A 16168-nucleotide genomic window follows, 5' to 3' on the forward strand; every position below is an offset into this window, starting at 1 on the left:
TAAATGAAATAAAGAGCTTTTTTTTAGAATGAAATCTCCATCAAATATTCTATCATTAGTTTTAAAACAAAAAATTAGAAGGTAGAGGCACTTGCCACACAATAAGTAAAAAATTTACCTTTGTGCAGAAAATTTAAATACATCTTTTGCTTTTTTAATTTTTTAATGCTGCTTTTATATTCTAGTTTGTCACAATGGATCATAGACAAAGAACAAGCATAATCAAGCTGAGCTAATTCCAGTTTTCAGTTAAAATATTTAGTGACTAATGTATTACTTATAATGATAATAATAATAATAATAATAATAAACATTCAGTTGTTAAAACTTTTAAAAAAATCTCCACTTCTGTTGCAATTATAATAAAAAATCTGTAAAAATTCTTTTATTTAAAAAACTAGCTTCATTGCCCGGCTTACACGGTCAACTTCGAAAATAAAAGTTACGCCATTATGTAATAAAAGTTATCTATTGGGAAATTTTAGATTCCAACAGATTGTAGAATAATAACTAAAAAAGAAAATAAATTAAATTCCCAGATTACAGAAAATCCTAAAAACAAAAATCCAGAATTTTGTTTATTCATATTGGAGAAAAAAATGGGCAACAGTTCTTTACGCTACAAATTTTAATAAAAGCATTAGTTCAACAATGACCGTGACCAACAATGAATTTCTAATTGAAGGTTTACCTATATTTTAGCATGAAATTAGTTTAAAAGTTATAATTCATGTTCTAATTACCTTGGAACATGGGAACAAATTTTATCTGATGCAGAAACGTCAAGGGTTTCTACGGATATTTTATTCTATTTTTTGCGAGCATTTCTTCGCCTTCAAATTAGAAAAATGCCATTTTCGTGTCCTAAAATTAAAATTTGAATGGTTGGGTTTTTTTTTGGCGTTCGAAATTCCTCCTACGTTTATCTTCAGTTGCCAATGTAACCCCCTGCCAGATTTGTTCAAGATCCAACGTAAACTGGATTTGTATAGAGAACATATAAACATCTATATATATAAAAATGAATGTTTGTCTGTACCTCATCCATGAACTCAAAAACTACCCGGCAGATTTGGCTGAAACTTTCACCGTTTGTTATTTTTGGTACTGGGAATGTTTATAGACCAGTTCGAAAAAACTCCGATCGATAGTTCCTTTTTTATTCCAATTTAAGTCACAATCCATTGGATAAATACGAATAAAATTATCGGCTGCAGAAATTAATTCGCGTGAAAGATCTCATTGATAAGAAGTTAGCTGTTGCCATTTTTCTTGAGTTTGAACAAATAAATTCTTTCTTTATTGTTTTATGGCTTTTCATGCAACGGGGGGATTTAAAACTTTTTCTATTTGATATTTTTAGCGATGGATGGATCTTGCAAACTGCGTGAGTACAAAATTTGAGTATAGTCACGGCTTCACTTGATACCTGGACCGATTCTTATGAAAATTGCTATATATATGTATTTTTCCACGGAGAAGGTGCATAATATGCTCATTGAAGCCACTCGCCACCAGGTGGCACCGCAGAGTAGCAACTTCTGCCCCGTTCAACCGATTGTCAGGAAAATCAGTATAATGATGTATTTTTTTGTTCGCGTAGCAACGCGCGTCGGGTACAGCTAGTACATACATATAAAAATATTTTTATTTTATTTATATACATAGATCATGGCTATTAATTCACTGTAAACAAAAAATAAAATTTCTCAAAAAGTCATTCCACTCACCGACATGTCCCAATAGGCTTGGGCAAAACGACACCGGCAGTGTAGACGGCTTGGAATATCCCTTCCAAGTTCACACGACGGGTGATCTCTCGAATCAGAACGGGAGCTACTCGCTTCGATCTTAGCTTCTTGTGGACACAGAGGAAATTGATTTCAACAGTGTTTCGTTGCCTGAACAAACAGTTTCGAATTAATGGTCGAAGCAATGAAATTATAGTTACGACTAACTACATATTTGATATTAGAATTTAAATTTCTACTTTAGGTAAAGGTGAAAGCATCATACTCAATTTCAGGAATAAAAATTTGTGCCTTTTACTACTTTGCAGGCATATTAAATGAAATAGAAAAGCAATTAATTAGATAAAAAAGTTTCTATTATAACCGATTGGTGGATTACAAATTTTCAAGATAATAAATGACAAAAGGTACAAAAGAGCTATATTAATGCAAAACAGAGCAAACATTTGGAGATAAATTGCCACTTTTGCTAGAATAAAAAAGAAAAGTTTGACATCTCAATTCCAAAATAAAAAAGGGTGAAAATCACAAAGTTTTGAATGGATAAAAACAGGAAGGATGTTACTTCTTTTAAATTTACAGTCATGAGTTTTAAAGTATATGGGGCATTCCACGGTATTTTTGACATTTATGTAGAGTCCGTAACGTGACCTTTTTTGCCATGACTTTTTAATTTACTGTTTGTTTAGCATATTATTTTATTTTGATCTTTTCCTACCAACACACCAGCTAATATTAAAATAATTTGCAAATCAAACGGTAAATTAAAAAGTTATGGCAAAAAAAGGTCACGTTACGAACTCTACATAATGTCAAATATACCGTGAAATGCCCCATATAGTACTGAAATTCGGTAGTTCAAAAGGACTTAAACTAAATAAACAAATAAATATCCTTAAGCAATCATCTATTTCAGACTGAGGATTTCATATCAATGACAAACCAGCAGTCTCTGGATGTCATAACACAGCTGTTGGTATTTTGAATGTTTATAGTTTTTTTGACTCAAAATAGCGAAATATTCAAGACCATTAAAAACATAGAGATCCTTTTTTTTTTCTTTTTTGTCTTACAACAAAAAAGTAAACATTGCACAAATTCAGTGGCAAAGGGATCAAGTTCAGTACAAGTTGAATAAATTCATTTAAAATTTGAAAATAAAGCAAAAAATCAAGAAACTTAGATATTAATTTAAAAAGAAGGACCCGTCTACAAAATTATCTTAAAATCTAGCAATTTGAGTTCAATATGCAAAAGGGAAACAATTGTTTTAGAAGTATATCACATAAACATTTGTATTGGTCTTAAATTTCATAAACTATTGAGATGAAACGTTTTCCATTTCAACAGAGGAAAAAGAGTTTACGAGTAATATAATAAATCAAGGAACATAAAAATACCAAAAATTGTATTAGAATAATTTATTTACATAAAAAATATGTTTTGCATGTTAGCAACATACCATGTGAGCTAAACATTGGAATTGTAATTAAATTTATCCGTCATATAATCAAGAGGATAGAAAGAAAATTAGCCACCTTGAAACATGAAAAAAATTGTCGACAGCACTTATTTATCAAACTTTCAAAACATGTTTTATTTCATATCTCAGTTAGTTTTCTTAAATACAGAGAGCACTTTTATGAATTTTTTCCAACTATGAGTAATGATAAAGTCAGACCAAACAACGTAAGTAGAAGCACAAATTTGTAAATTACAGCTTCTACTTACGTTGTTTGGTCTGACTTTACTATTCAGCACAAAGGTATTTATTTATCTTATGAGTAATGAACTCACTTTCCATATATTTTGATGAGTGCAGGCACAGCGCTGATAAACCCAACCAGCTTCTTACTTTTAACCACACGTACGCCACAATGCCAATGTTTCTTCCAGTGTGGAGGCTGAAGAGCCCTGAAAGAGTTTTAGACAGACTCTCTTAGTAATGAAATTAATACTGATTAGGCTATCAAACTTTGAAAAAAAAAAAATAAATAAATAAATAGGAAAAGTATGAGACATAGGAAAAAAAAACAGCACTTTCTGATTGGACTTTTCTTTAACAGGAAAAAACACAAGACATTTGAATTAACTTGTGGCAACGCCAAATTATGTAAATTTTGCATCACATGATAAGTATCAAGTAAAAGTATATAAACCTTGTCGCGATACGCAAGCGAGTTGCTTGCCATCACTTCAAGTTTATTTCCTAACTTTTTGTTAAGTGTAATGTGCAATATTTTAGAACTCAAATAAAATCAATTCTACTTGTACGTAGTGAGATTTCAGCTTATATGTTTAGCTACTTCAAATACCCACTACAAACTACAAAAAGATCAAGTTTAGTTTATGATTGAATTAGTCAAATTTTTTGTTCTTTTTTTGTAGCTAATAAGCTAGAAGCTCAACATGTATCAGTAACCAAAGTATAAATAATGCTGAATTATATACATATTTTATAGAGGTGGCTATTGGAGAATTAATTTACTTTACTATAAATGCTCAATTACAAACTTTTTACCTTCAATAACATTTCTAGTTAAACAATGTTTTCATTTTACTGATAACTTTGTTTTTATGCATGATCACATTTAAAATACACATTCTGTTAGAGGCTTTTTATCAGGTGTAACATTGTGAAAGAAAAAATTTGAATAAGCTTCAAATATAAAATTATTCAGAATAATATGACAAAACGTACACATGTTTCAAAAGCTTATCAAAATTAAAAAAAAAAAATAACTAAAGAAAAATTAAATAATAAAATATATTTCTGAAATTTTATAATTAAATAATTAAAGAGGTACTGGAAACTTTTCAAGTTAGTTTTCCTTCCAAAATGAAAAACATAAAACAAGCAGATTTAAGGTAGCGTATGTGAAAATAGCTTCAAACTTTCAAGATAATAAAAAATGTATAAGGTGCAAAAAGATCGAAAATTTCAAACACTACATGAAATTAACAGCAAAGTACGTTAGCAAGGCTCCAAAGGTAAAATTTTCATTAAATGAGTTGTTAAATGAAAATTTAGTTAAGTGGAAGTCTAGACGTCAATTCCTTCAGTCTACTAAATTTAACACAGATTAAAAAAAAATATATATATAAAATAATTGGATTTTTCTGAAAAAAAGTTTGATTTCAGAAGTACAAAAACAAAACACTGCAACATACAATAGAAAATAAACTTTTGACAAGTTTTTTTTGTCAAACTTTAAAAATAAATCACTAAGTTCAAAGACTAAAAGACACGCTGTGACATTTTTCAAGCACTTGAAAATGAAACTTTTTATTTCAAGCAGTTTTCAAGGTCTTTTAAAAGTGCACAAATCATAATCATAAAAGGTTTAATGCCTCAATAAAATTTTTGATGAAATGATCTCTTTTACGAAGAACTTTTTTGAGAAGAGAATTTTTAGGGAAATCTGTTTTGTGAACAATTTGTTTCTTTAGTGTTTTCTCTTAAACACATCCTAAAAATGAAATTGATAAACCCAATGCAGTAACTTAAAACTTTCTTTTAAATGTTTTACGAGTTCTTTAAGCATTATTCTAGTACTATGCAAACTTCTTTGTTATCATGAAATATATTCTGATACAGAATAAATGCTAGTTTTGATCAAGACTTAACATTTAATAACAAATACAAATAGCATTCAGTAAGAGGAACTCAATGCTCTTTAACCTACTCAAAAAACTGATTCAAGAACTTAAAAGAGATGGCAAAATTTGTATTTTAAAAATTTATAGCTTTTGCATGTATCTCAAACTCAAACATAAAATATTCTTACCATTTTAAGAAGCCAGGTGAATAATCAAACCTAAACATATTATCATCATCTTCTACATAATTTTCATTCAATAAAGTATAAAGCTCATTCAACTGAAATAAAAATATAACAGTCAACACAGGTACAAACCAACTTATATAAATAATTATCTATTAACAACACATATGGCAAATACACATATTTCAAATATGGATACAGAGGAAGGGTCAGGATCCCCTCAAAACCATCAACACTATATATCCACATTGCGTTCAAACAATTTATGAATAAAATATAAACATATAGTAAATCTTTAAAATTCATTAAAAACATTTAAAAGTACACATTTGAAATAGTACTATTTTTTATTGCTTATGAAATCAATTATTAAAACTTTTTTGCTCATTAGGTGCATTATTTCTGGATGATTTGGTTCTTTGAACTGACATGGGGTAAAACTCTTTGGAGGGACAAAAATTTTTACCCACCAAAATGAAAATAAAACTTAATTCTTGAGCAGGATGCAGAAAGATTGTTCGCTGAAAACAACTTTATTTCACTTATGTGTGAAAAAAACATTTCTGAAAAAAAAAAAAGAAAAAAAAAACGAGTTTAAACATTTGTTATTGGCTTCCTACATTCTTAACATTTTCAAATAGTATAACAAATAGTATACTAAATATTATACAATATAAAGAATGCGGAGCAAAAACTAGCATAGGTTTTTTTCATACATTCCTGTCTTTTTTGTCTTAAAACTTTTTTAAAAAGTAAAACCCAAAATTGTGGTATTCTGCTAATCTGAAGATTGAAATGACACAAAAAATCACGTGCATGCAAAATAACACTTCTGAAGCAGATTTTTGTTTGATGCTGTTCGGGGCAGAAGTGCGATCATGTTCATATTCAAAACACTTTATTCTTGTCTAGTACTAACTTTCAATGAAAATATTGTAAACATAATTTTTAAAAAAATCCAATATCATTCACATCAAGAACACAATGAAATAAACAATCCTCGGCCTAAAAGATTTATTAAGACACATTAAAGTTATTGGGGAAAAAAAAGGTTCCAATTCCCTAGATTCATTGATGCAATCAATAACGATTTAACCAAATATCAATGTCAGACGGGCACGACCTACCACAATAGGATCTTCAATATCCAAAGTGTCCCACTGGAAGCCTTGAGGTAGGGAGAAGGGTTCCTTTCGAATTTCGTCTGCCGTCTTGTCCGGCTCGATGGGTTCATTTGCAGTTGAACTAATTTCATCCCCTGGAAAATATATTTCAAGTAAAGTTTGATATACAAAATATTAAATAGTCTCATGTATGAAATACACATAGGTTACACCACAAAGGAGGTCTTACAAGAGGAAGTGGCACCTTATTTTTTTTTCGAAATGATAATAACATGGAGGAACACACTAACAACAGCAGGCAAAACTAAGCATTTGCTGGGGTGGTAACTTTGAGAAAGTGGCAAAATATAGAGAACAGGAAACGGCATGTTAAAGGTTTAAACAAATTTAATAGCATAAACTTTAGTTTATTAAGTACAATATAAAAACTGCACTCAACTTTTTAAATTTTAACAAATAAATATTATTAATATTTACAATAAAATTTCTTAAATTAGTAGAGATTGGGACTAAGCAATGTGTAGGATTTGAGTATCATGTGAATTTCAAGTGCAGGATTAGCTTACACAATATTTTAATATTAGGTTGTAAAATTATCACCATTATTTTCAAAGAAATTAATACTTCATACAGAAAATAAAACAATTTTATAATACCTAATAAACTTCTGAAAAGCAAGGTTTCCTAAAAATCAATTTTAATTCATATTTTTTTTTTTTTTTTGGAAATTCTAGTTTGTTTGAGGCTTTTGCTGATGACTCATGCTTTATTTTTTCAAGTAATGGCGATTTTACCAAGTTGGAAAAATTAGATTTGGAAATTTCTCCTTTTTTTTTCTTTTGGCATTTTACGAAGTTTGTAAGGAAAACGGAAAAAAATAATGAAATATTTTTTCTTAAAATAAACCATTCAGTAAATTTGCAAGAAAATATTGATTTTATTGACTAAATTCTGCCCTATTTGCAGAATGCTGAATTCTATTGACTTTTACAGACCAGTTTTACGCCGTGTAAAACAAAACTGAAGTGAATAAAGAAAGCTCCCTCTTGTTTCAACTCTTTTAAGTGTTACAACAAATCTCATGCTTAGTGTAAAAAGAACACAACTAAAAATCTATTATTTTCTCAAGAGAAGCACTAAAAATATTTTACCAACAATTTAAAATGTAGTTTTCATTTTCATGTGTATTTACTTGGAGGCTAAATAACATTTTGGATTACCATAATCTTGCATGGGTGTACAATTTTGTGCAATAGTTATGAAATTGTCAGTAGAATCAATTTTAGCTATTGTTAGAACTGCCTTGAATAATTTTAAAATTAATTCAAATAAAAACATGACTTAAGTACTTGAAGAACTCTGAAAAGTACATGTAACCCCAGATTAGTCACTTTTATTTCTTTTTGAGTTGTGGCCCTGTTGCACTGGAGGTGATAAAGGTTGTGACAGGTTTTGTATTTATTTATTTTTTTTTCTTTGGCATCATCCTTCATTTCTACTTCTGCGATCATGTACCAAACTCTTTATCGACTGATGCATAGTCATAATTTAGAATCAACTCAAATTAAAGAGCATTTCTTTATGCTCCCAGCTTCTACAAGCAGGGCTAAAAGTTGCTAATATTCTTAGGCCTGATTTTTTTCTCTAAGGGGATATGTCTCCAATTTAGTCTTTAAATACAGATTGAGTAGGGCACTTTACCATCCAAGAAAAGTTTTATAATTGGAAATATACACCAAGAATTATAATGATTGCTTGAGAAATTATTATTAAAGAGTATTAGTTTTTCTCTGATATGATTAGAAATAAAAAGCAATTTTGGCTGGAATCTTCCTAGAAGGAATTTCACTCATTCAGTGCTTAGTTAAAACTATTAAAACTTTTATTTTGTTCAGTCTCATTCTGTCAGTAAGTTTTTAAAAAAGGGAAAACGTTCGTCCCCTAATAAGAGTCCAACAGTGTACAATCTATTCATTTACAGCTGATAAGTTTCACTTTGGTACTGAATCAACAGTTCAACCACATGAAATGGTAGATAATAAACAAAATACCTATTTTTGGTACCGGTTGTGTATCCCAGAATTCAAAGTGTTTTCTAGCAGCTTCTTCGTGAGTTTTAGCTGGACCTTGGTGCACCATATTTAAATTGATAAGTTCCATAGCTTTTTTTATTTCTTGTAAATTACTTGCAGAAAGAGCCTACAAGAGGAAGAATAGTTTATTTCATAAAACAAGTAAATTAGACAAACGTACGATTAAAAAATGTACATATCATTGAGTTGAGGAATAAGTTTTTTAAAATTGTCTCAAACAATGAAATAGCATTACACAACTACTAAAAAAAGCATTTTCTTAAATCGGTGAAATTATTTAAAAAACTTTCTTATATTTCATTAGGAGGAATGTTTAAAGAATTCACTTTTTTTTTGCTGCTGAAGGGAGAAAGTTCAACAACTTGATGCATAATTTTGCAATTAAAATAAACAAGATAGAGGTTAGTGGGGGCGAGGGGGAAAGGGGAGCAGATGTATATTGTTTCAAGTAGCATTTCTATTTCTCTCTCTTAAATGCATTTGCTCCATCATCATGTTACATGAATGGACCCTTTTCATCGACATTGAGGTCATGGTAAATCACATCAGCACTCCTTTTATTATTTTTTTAATAGAGAAAAGAGTGCGCTGCCTTTTAATATACTAGTGTCGGATTTTCTTTTTTTTAAGTTGATTTATTTCTTTATTATAACACATACTTCTGAACATTTAAAATTTTTTGCAGTTTGCTTTTTCGATTTTCGTACTTAAATGTATTACGGTGCAGGTTAATCGAAAGTGAAACTAATCTAGCTAATAACTGATACAAATACAAAACAGATGATCACCAACAGGTTTTTAGGCCCAGCTAGACTGTTCCTACTCAATTTATAAGTCCAGAATGAAAATCAAAAGCTTTAAAGCATTCATTCCATTGAAAGCAACAGCTGCTTCTGGTAAACCATTCCAAATACCAAAGACCCTGTTGATGTAGCGATTTTTCCTCAACTCAAGATTAACTTGGGATTTGAAAAGTTTTGGTATAGGAAGATTCAGTGCCTTAGGGAAGAATGCCTAAGTTATTCACATAATTCCTGAACTCAAGGTAGAGGGGTCAGGTATGGGGAAAGGAACTTGAAACTTGCCTCCTATTTGTTTTACACATTTGACCTATAGTGTCTTAAACTGAAGAACATTTCCATTGGTTTTCTGCCAATTTAAGAAAAACAATTAAGTAGTCTGATGACAATACAAGTCAACTACACCATTGCTTGAGCTGATGAAAAAATTAAAAGCAATACTGAAAACGGCCCGACTAACCTCCGAAGTTAGGGGAAGCTCGGTTTCCTTTCGGAGCCTTTTGCTTCTCGTTTGGGGGAGTTTTTTGGCATTCTACACACGTAGAAACAAAAACCACTAAAGTTACAAATATTATTTCTAAAATATGCTTATCAGAATTCAGAGCTAATTTTATCACCCCCCTTATCCCAACACATATAAATTTAAAGCACTATACTATGGATACATTGTAGCTCTACAGTTGGGCAATTCAAATTTATCATGGTCTCACAATGCACGTTTAGATATTTGAGTGGTTTCAGATTTGGGTATGGAAGCAAAATCTTGTTTTAGCAATATTTCTCAAAACAGAAACTTTAAAAATGCACTTTTTAAAAAACCTGGAATTATTAATCAATTTTCAGTCAGTTTCGGGGTTCCACTGAAAGTTTCCAGGGGAACCTCAAGCTTCCTAAACCTTCCCAATAACCACGTCCAGATATCAAGAAGCTCTATTATAATATCCAGAAACTGCAGTTTCGCCCTTATTTTGACTCATTAGTCTGGAACCGTCATAATCGAGCTGCAGGCAAATAACCTCCACATGAGCGCTGAGTTTACCTTCACACTGATGGCTAAAAATATTTCTGGATGATAGTAATCAGCTGTTCAGTATTGCTTTCTACATAATGATTATTAATTTCAATATTTTTAAGCAATTCGACGACAACTAATAAGAATTATAAGGGGGATGTTTTCATTCAGAGATTTAATGGAATACTTATGCAATTACTTATAGAATCATTGATATACACGAAAAAATTTATCTTACCCTCAAGTCCGAAATGGAAGAATTGGCAACATCAGCTACTTCTGGTTCCTTGCCCTTCTTTTTTTTCTTTTTGTTTTTTTTCTGCTGATCACCAGACTGTAGTCTAAATCGAAATTAAGTTAAATTAGCAACTTGGCACATAATACTTTTCAGTACCTGGATGACCGAGTGTCGCTCGGCTTTAAAAGAATTATTTTTGGTCAAATTGTGTTTTTTAAGGTTCAATACTTTTCCAAATATACTTGAAAAGTTTCACGTTAACAAAACATTATGTACTCGACCTTCTTATAACACTAAAGTACCAAACAAAGAAGATTCTGAATGTAATTAACTCAACATTTTGCTTTAAACTATCTGTTACGTTTGTGTCCACTATGCAATTTTCTTGTCAGTAATTCAAATATTTTGACCTTAGTTTTGCAATGGGTGAAATCGGTTTTTAATCGAATACTTCCTTTCATACTATGATGCGTTTCACGATTTTATTCCAATCGAGATTTTCTTTTTGAATAAGTACTTTTAGTTTTTACGCCAGAAAATGCTACATACAGCATGATATCCATCAAAACTGATGATCCACAAACCATTCCAACAAATGATAACAACTGTCTGAACAAAACATAAACAATCTCAAGACATACACTTCTTCGAAATAAAATTTAGATGCGTGATTTAAAAAACATGTTAAACTATTTGAAGTGTAAAAAGAAAATAAATAAATAAAATAAAATAGGATGGTCAAGCAATAGTTTCACTTAAAAAAGAAAAAAAGGCTTACATCGCGTTACATAATGCTTTTGAATTTGTTTTTAGCCAAGTGTGTTAGAAATTAGCCAAAGTGGCCAATATCAGCCAAGCCTGGCCACCCTAAGCAAGTATAAAATTTTAAAGCGAGAAGAGACAAATTTTCATTATTATGGTTGCAAATCGTCTGCCTAATGCGTCAACTCACAGTTTACTTCAAGGCTTCACTCAATTTGACTTTATATTAAAAAACTGTTTTTTGTAAAAAATCGCGTTTTTACAGAAAAAACACTGATGTAGATGAACTTAGAATGCAAAACTACAATTAAATCCAAAATTTCATCCAAATCATTAGAGCCGTTTCCGAGATAAGAAATATATATATACCCGCAAGAATTGCTCGTTTAAAGATATTACTTTTCATTAAATCACATCTAGATACATAGTAGTTTGTATCAAAGGAATGAAAATACAAGATAGAATATGCTAAAAAAATATCAGTTTAGCTATTGCAGTCAAGTTAATTAATGCAAGTTAATAATTACAATTTAAATTAACAGTTAAATAATGCAAATACTATAATTTCATTATAATTAACTCGTTCTGAACAATTAATTGTTTTGAATTAAATATAAACTTAATTAAACTGTTTTAATGATGAATTTAAAACAAAAAGGTTTTTTTTGTTAGACCACTCAATGATTTGGAAATCAAAGCTGACTAATTGAAAAAAAGTTGCATGACAACAGAGAGAGAGAGTGTGCCGTTGAATTTTTTTAAGTATTCAAACGTTTTGAGGAAACGTTTTACTTTGGGTTAGGAATTGGCTACCTGTAAGGAAACAGAGTACAGTCGGACCTCGATATAAAGTCACCCCACGGGACTTCACAAAACTGACCTTATAAGCTGGGTGACCTTATGACCGATTCATATATATTTTATAAACATGTGTGTAAGCAGTAAACATGTACATACATTAATTCTTTTTAAAATTTAAAATATTCAAAAATATCAGTTAAGGTCATAATAATTTAATAGATCTGAACCAATTAAAACCTTCGCAATCAATAAGAATTTTTTAAATGATTTTTTAGAATTTTCATGTAGAGTAAAGCTGCTTACAAATATGCACCAGCAGAGAACTGATGTGCAATTAATCGAATTTAAATTTATCATTAATACTGGACTAATAGATTTTTTTCTTTAATTTAAGCACAATGGTTTCTAATTGTTTTCTGAAAATTTCCTTCTGCTTCTCCTAACTGGTAAAAAAATGCGATATGTACACTCTGAGTGCTCGTTTTTGTAAATTTAATTTAGTAATTTGTTAATTTAAGCATTTTAAATACCTTCTATTAATTTTTCTTTGTGTACGTTTCTGGCATTTTTGAAGCAAATATTCGCAATGTTTTTTGCAGTGGTTTTGTTGTTTTTATATATATTGTGTTCTGAAGTGCTTTGATCATGTTTTTTTATCTTAATTTTTCCTGTTGGCGCTAAAACTTTATACCACTTGATAATAATTACATTTATTACTTATACTAACACCTATCGATCAGATAGTAACTGAAAAGATATAAATTAGGAGGAAAAACATGGTGAAGCACATATGTTTCAAGGGTATAAAAAAAAAACCTATTCTCAAAGGGAAAATGTCTTTTTTCTTACAATGTTTCGGCATAAAGGCATAAGTTTACTTCTTAAACAGCTCCATATTTTAGCACAAAGAGATGCTGTTAAACTTTTTTGTAAATATTTATTCTCGTTTATTTTTTAATATTCAGGTATTAAGCATTATTTTGAATGCAGTTTAAAAATTATACAAAGCTCTGTGAAATGTAAGATAACTAACAACTTCCTAGTTAAGTGGGATCAAATATTGTTGGGAGAATTTCTATCTCAAACCTATTTTTTATACATATTTATCTATTTCATTTCCGTATCAGAAGATCATTAGACTTGACAATTCATTCCAAATGAAGGCTGTTAAGCTTTCAAAGGTAGGAAAAAAATTACTTGAATGTTTTTCCAAACGACTTTCAACATATACAGTGGCTCCCAAAAGTCTTCGTACACCTACGACTTTGAACGAAATAGTCCCCAATCCATTAGTTAGAATTAATATTTCGGAACAATTATTTAATTATAAGATCTATGATCATTTTTTAACAAAACTACATGAAAAGTTTTTAAAAAATATTAAAACTTAATTTTTTAAAAATCAAAAACCAAAAAGTGTCGGAAATTTTATCTCACAAAAGTCTTCGTACACTTTATAAAATGTCTATATCTTATTGAATAATCTAACTTTTGATTAAGTTATTAATTAGTAGAATATCATACAGTATTCATAATACCTTTTAAACGTCTAGGAATAGATTTCATTATTTTTCTTTCTTTTTTTGCGTAATTTCTGAGTAAGTGTTCAACCACACTTCGAATATTACTGTTTCTAGCTCTATTTTCGTTTTAAAGCCCTATTTTCGTAATCTAGCCTCCAGATATCTCTAAATACGTTACATTAAGTTAAAATCTGGTGATTGCAGGGGTATTTTCTAAACTTTAGGACAATTTTTGAGGCACTAGACGCAAACGTTGAAAACCTTGTGCTTCTTATCATTATCTTCACAAAAAATAAAGTTGATTCCAATAACCAAATTTTTGGTTAAGAGTTCAAAATTGGTTTTTAAAATATTTAAAGGAACAGCATGATTCATTATTTCATCAAAAAATTACAAACTATCAAGTCCTGATGCTGATATACACCCTCACACTAGAACACCTCCACCGTCCTGATTAACTGATCCAAATAAGTTCTTAAGATTAAGTTCCTATTTTTTTTTTTCTACTAACAGTTATGCAACAATTTAACCAAAAATGTTGAATTAATTTTTATCTGTAAGTTAGACGTGATTCTAAAACGTTTTTAGCTTATTTATCATTGATTTTGCGACGAAAAGCGTAAGCTTTCTGTTTTTCGCACGACCAAGGAAATTTCGGCGGGAAGAGGTTCCATTTAATCCAGCTAATCACAGAACTTGGCAAACAATTTTAGGTGAAAATTAAATATAAAATGTTTCATTGAACTCTGCAGAAACTTTTACAGCAATCAAATGTGTATTTTTCATAAATTTTTTAACTTTAAATCACCTATCACGTTTTGTCAACTTTGCCGGTTGACCTTTTCTTACCTTGTTTTCGGTCTGATTCCTTTCTTTAAAGCATTTTATCAAGCACTTTACAATACAATCAAATAAATTAACTAATTTAGAGACATTTCAAACCAATTTACCACTACTGTGGGGAAAAAATTCAAATTTTGAATGGTGTTTGCGGTTTTTTACGAATACCAGCCATTTTAGAGTAATAAGCACAATATTAAGGAATCAATAAACAAAATTTAAAGCCAAATGACTTGTAAGGGTCAACACAAAGCGAAAATATTAATAAAACGGCATATGATAATTTTAATCATCAATTTATACGAAAATATTTGAGTGTACGATGACTTTTGTGGCGTGTTATTTCTCTGTCTCTTCGTTTTCTGACCCATTTCAAAAAGAAGATCCGCCAATATTTTGAAAAAACCAATGTGTTGTATTTAGAATGACATAGAAATGATGTGAAAAAATGTTGGACTTCATATTCGAATTCAGTTTCGAGTTATTTTGGTTTTACTAAAAAATTTCAAAGTGTACAAACACTTTTGGGAGCCACTGTATAAGCATTTTGAATTCCATTCCTTGCCAATCTATCGGTTGGTTCTTAATATTCAAGTTATCAACACACCCAAAATTTAAAGCAGGTCGGTCATTTCAAAATTTTCTAGGGGGGATCAAGGCGTATTTTCTCGAAAAGCAGCAAAAACCACGCCCACATATATGGAAATATTGACTTCTCAAAGTCAGAGTGGTTCAATTGTTTCCCTAAATGACGGGCCGGATTTACAGCTTTCATTTTCGTTGAAAGTATAGCGCAAACTGCAATGTACATTCACTAACACGGATTTAAAATCATAGCTTTGCCCAAAGGATCAAATGTATAGCCAAAGAAGCTTTATAACATCATTCTATCCCTTGTAGCAAATTTATCTCTCTTTAAAAAGACCATGACAAAACTTCTCTAGAATGAGTCAGAAATTAAATACCAGTACCGGTAATTCGAAATTCCAATGATGTATACAATTCACTAAATAATAATCACATTACAGGTTAACCGGAAACGTAAATAGACAACATAAATAGAGTACATTTTATGTTCCAGGAATCTAAACACGAATTTTTTGTATGAGCTTACAAGTTTCCATCTTTGTCTTTGTGGGAATCATTCTCATTCTTCAAAATATCTGGTTCATTTTCTGTTGATTTTGAATCAAGTTGACTTTCTAAGGGTTCATTTTCAGGGCATTCAGCTGCTGGGTCTTTAATATCAATTTCAGAACCAACAACCTCTTCCGCCATGCTTGTAGTCACTCACTCCAATAATTGCAAAAGTAATGCCATTTAGAAAAAAAACTTTTTTTAGAACTTTTTAACTGTCATAAAAATGTGATTAAAAATGATCTGAATGGAAATTTGAAGTATATTTAGCAAGTGTAAGACATTAAACATTAATGCAGTGA

The 16168-nt window shown here is 30.1% G+C and overlaps 1 protein-coding gene across 1 annotated transcript in view; it reads right to left on the reverse strand.

Moving 5' to 3' along the window:
• LOC129221903 (glycylpeptide N-tetradecanoyltransferase 2-like) overlaps window positions 1-16020 on the reverse strand; it is a 33259-nt gene extending 17239 nt beyond the window's left edge. Inside the window, exons 1-7 of the mRNA XM_054856279.1 lie at window positions 15844-16020; window positions 10804-10906; window positions 8712-8859; window positions 6664-6794; window positions 5540-5631; window positions 3549-3665; window positions 1731-1901 (exon numbers count right to left, since the gene is read on the reverse strand). Of these exons, the coding sequence (XP_054712254.1) occupies window positions 1731-1901; window positions 3549-3665; window positions 5540-5631; window positions 6664-6794; window positions 8712-8859; window positions 10804-10906; window positions 15844-16007 (926 nt within the window). The 5' untranslated portion in view covers window positions 16008-16020. The remainder of the gene's footprint in view (window positions 1-1730; window positions 1902-3548; window positions 3666-5539; window positions 5632-6663; window positions 6795-8711; window positions 8860-10803; window positions 10907-15843) is intronic.
• Window positions 16021-16168: the final 148 nt, after the last annotated feature.

This window comes from Uloborus diversus, chromosome 5 (assembly GCF_026930045.1).
Source record: "Uloborus diversus isolate 005 chromosome 5, Udiv.v.3.1, whole genome shotgun sequence".
NCBI lineage: Eukaryota > Metazoa > Arthropoda > Arachnida > Araneae > Uloboridae > Uloborus > Uloborus diversus.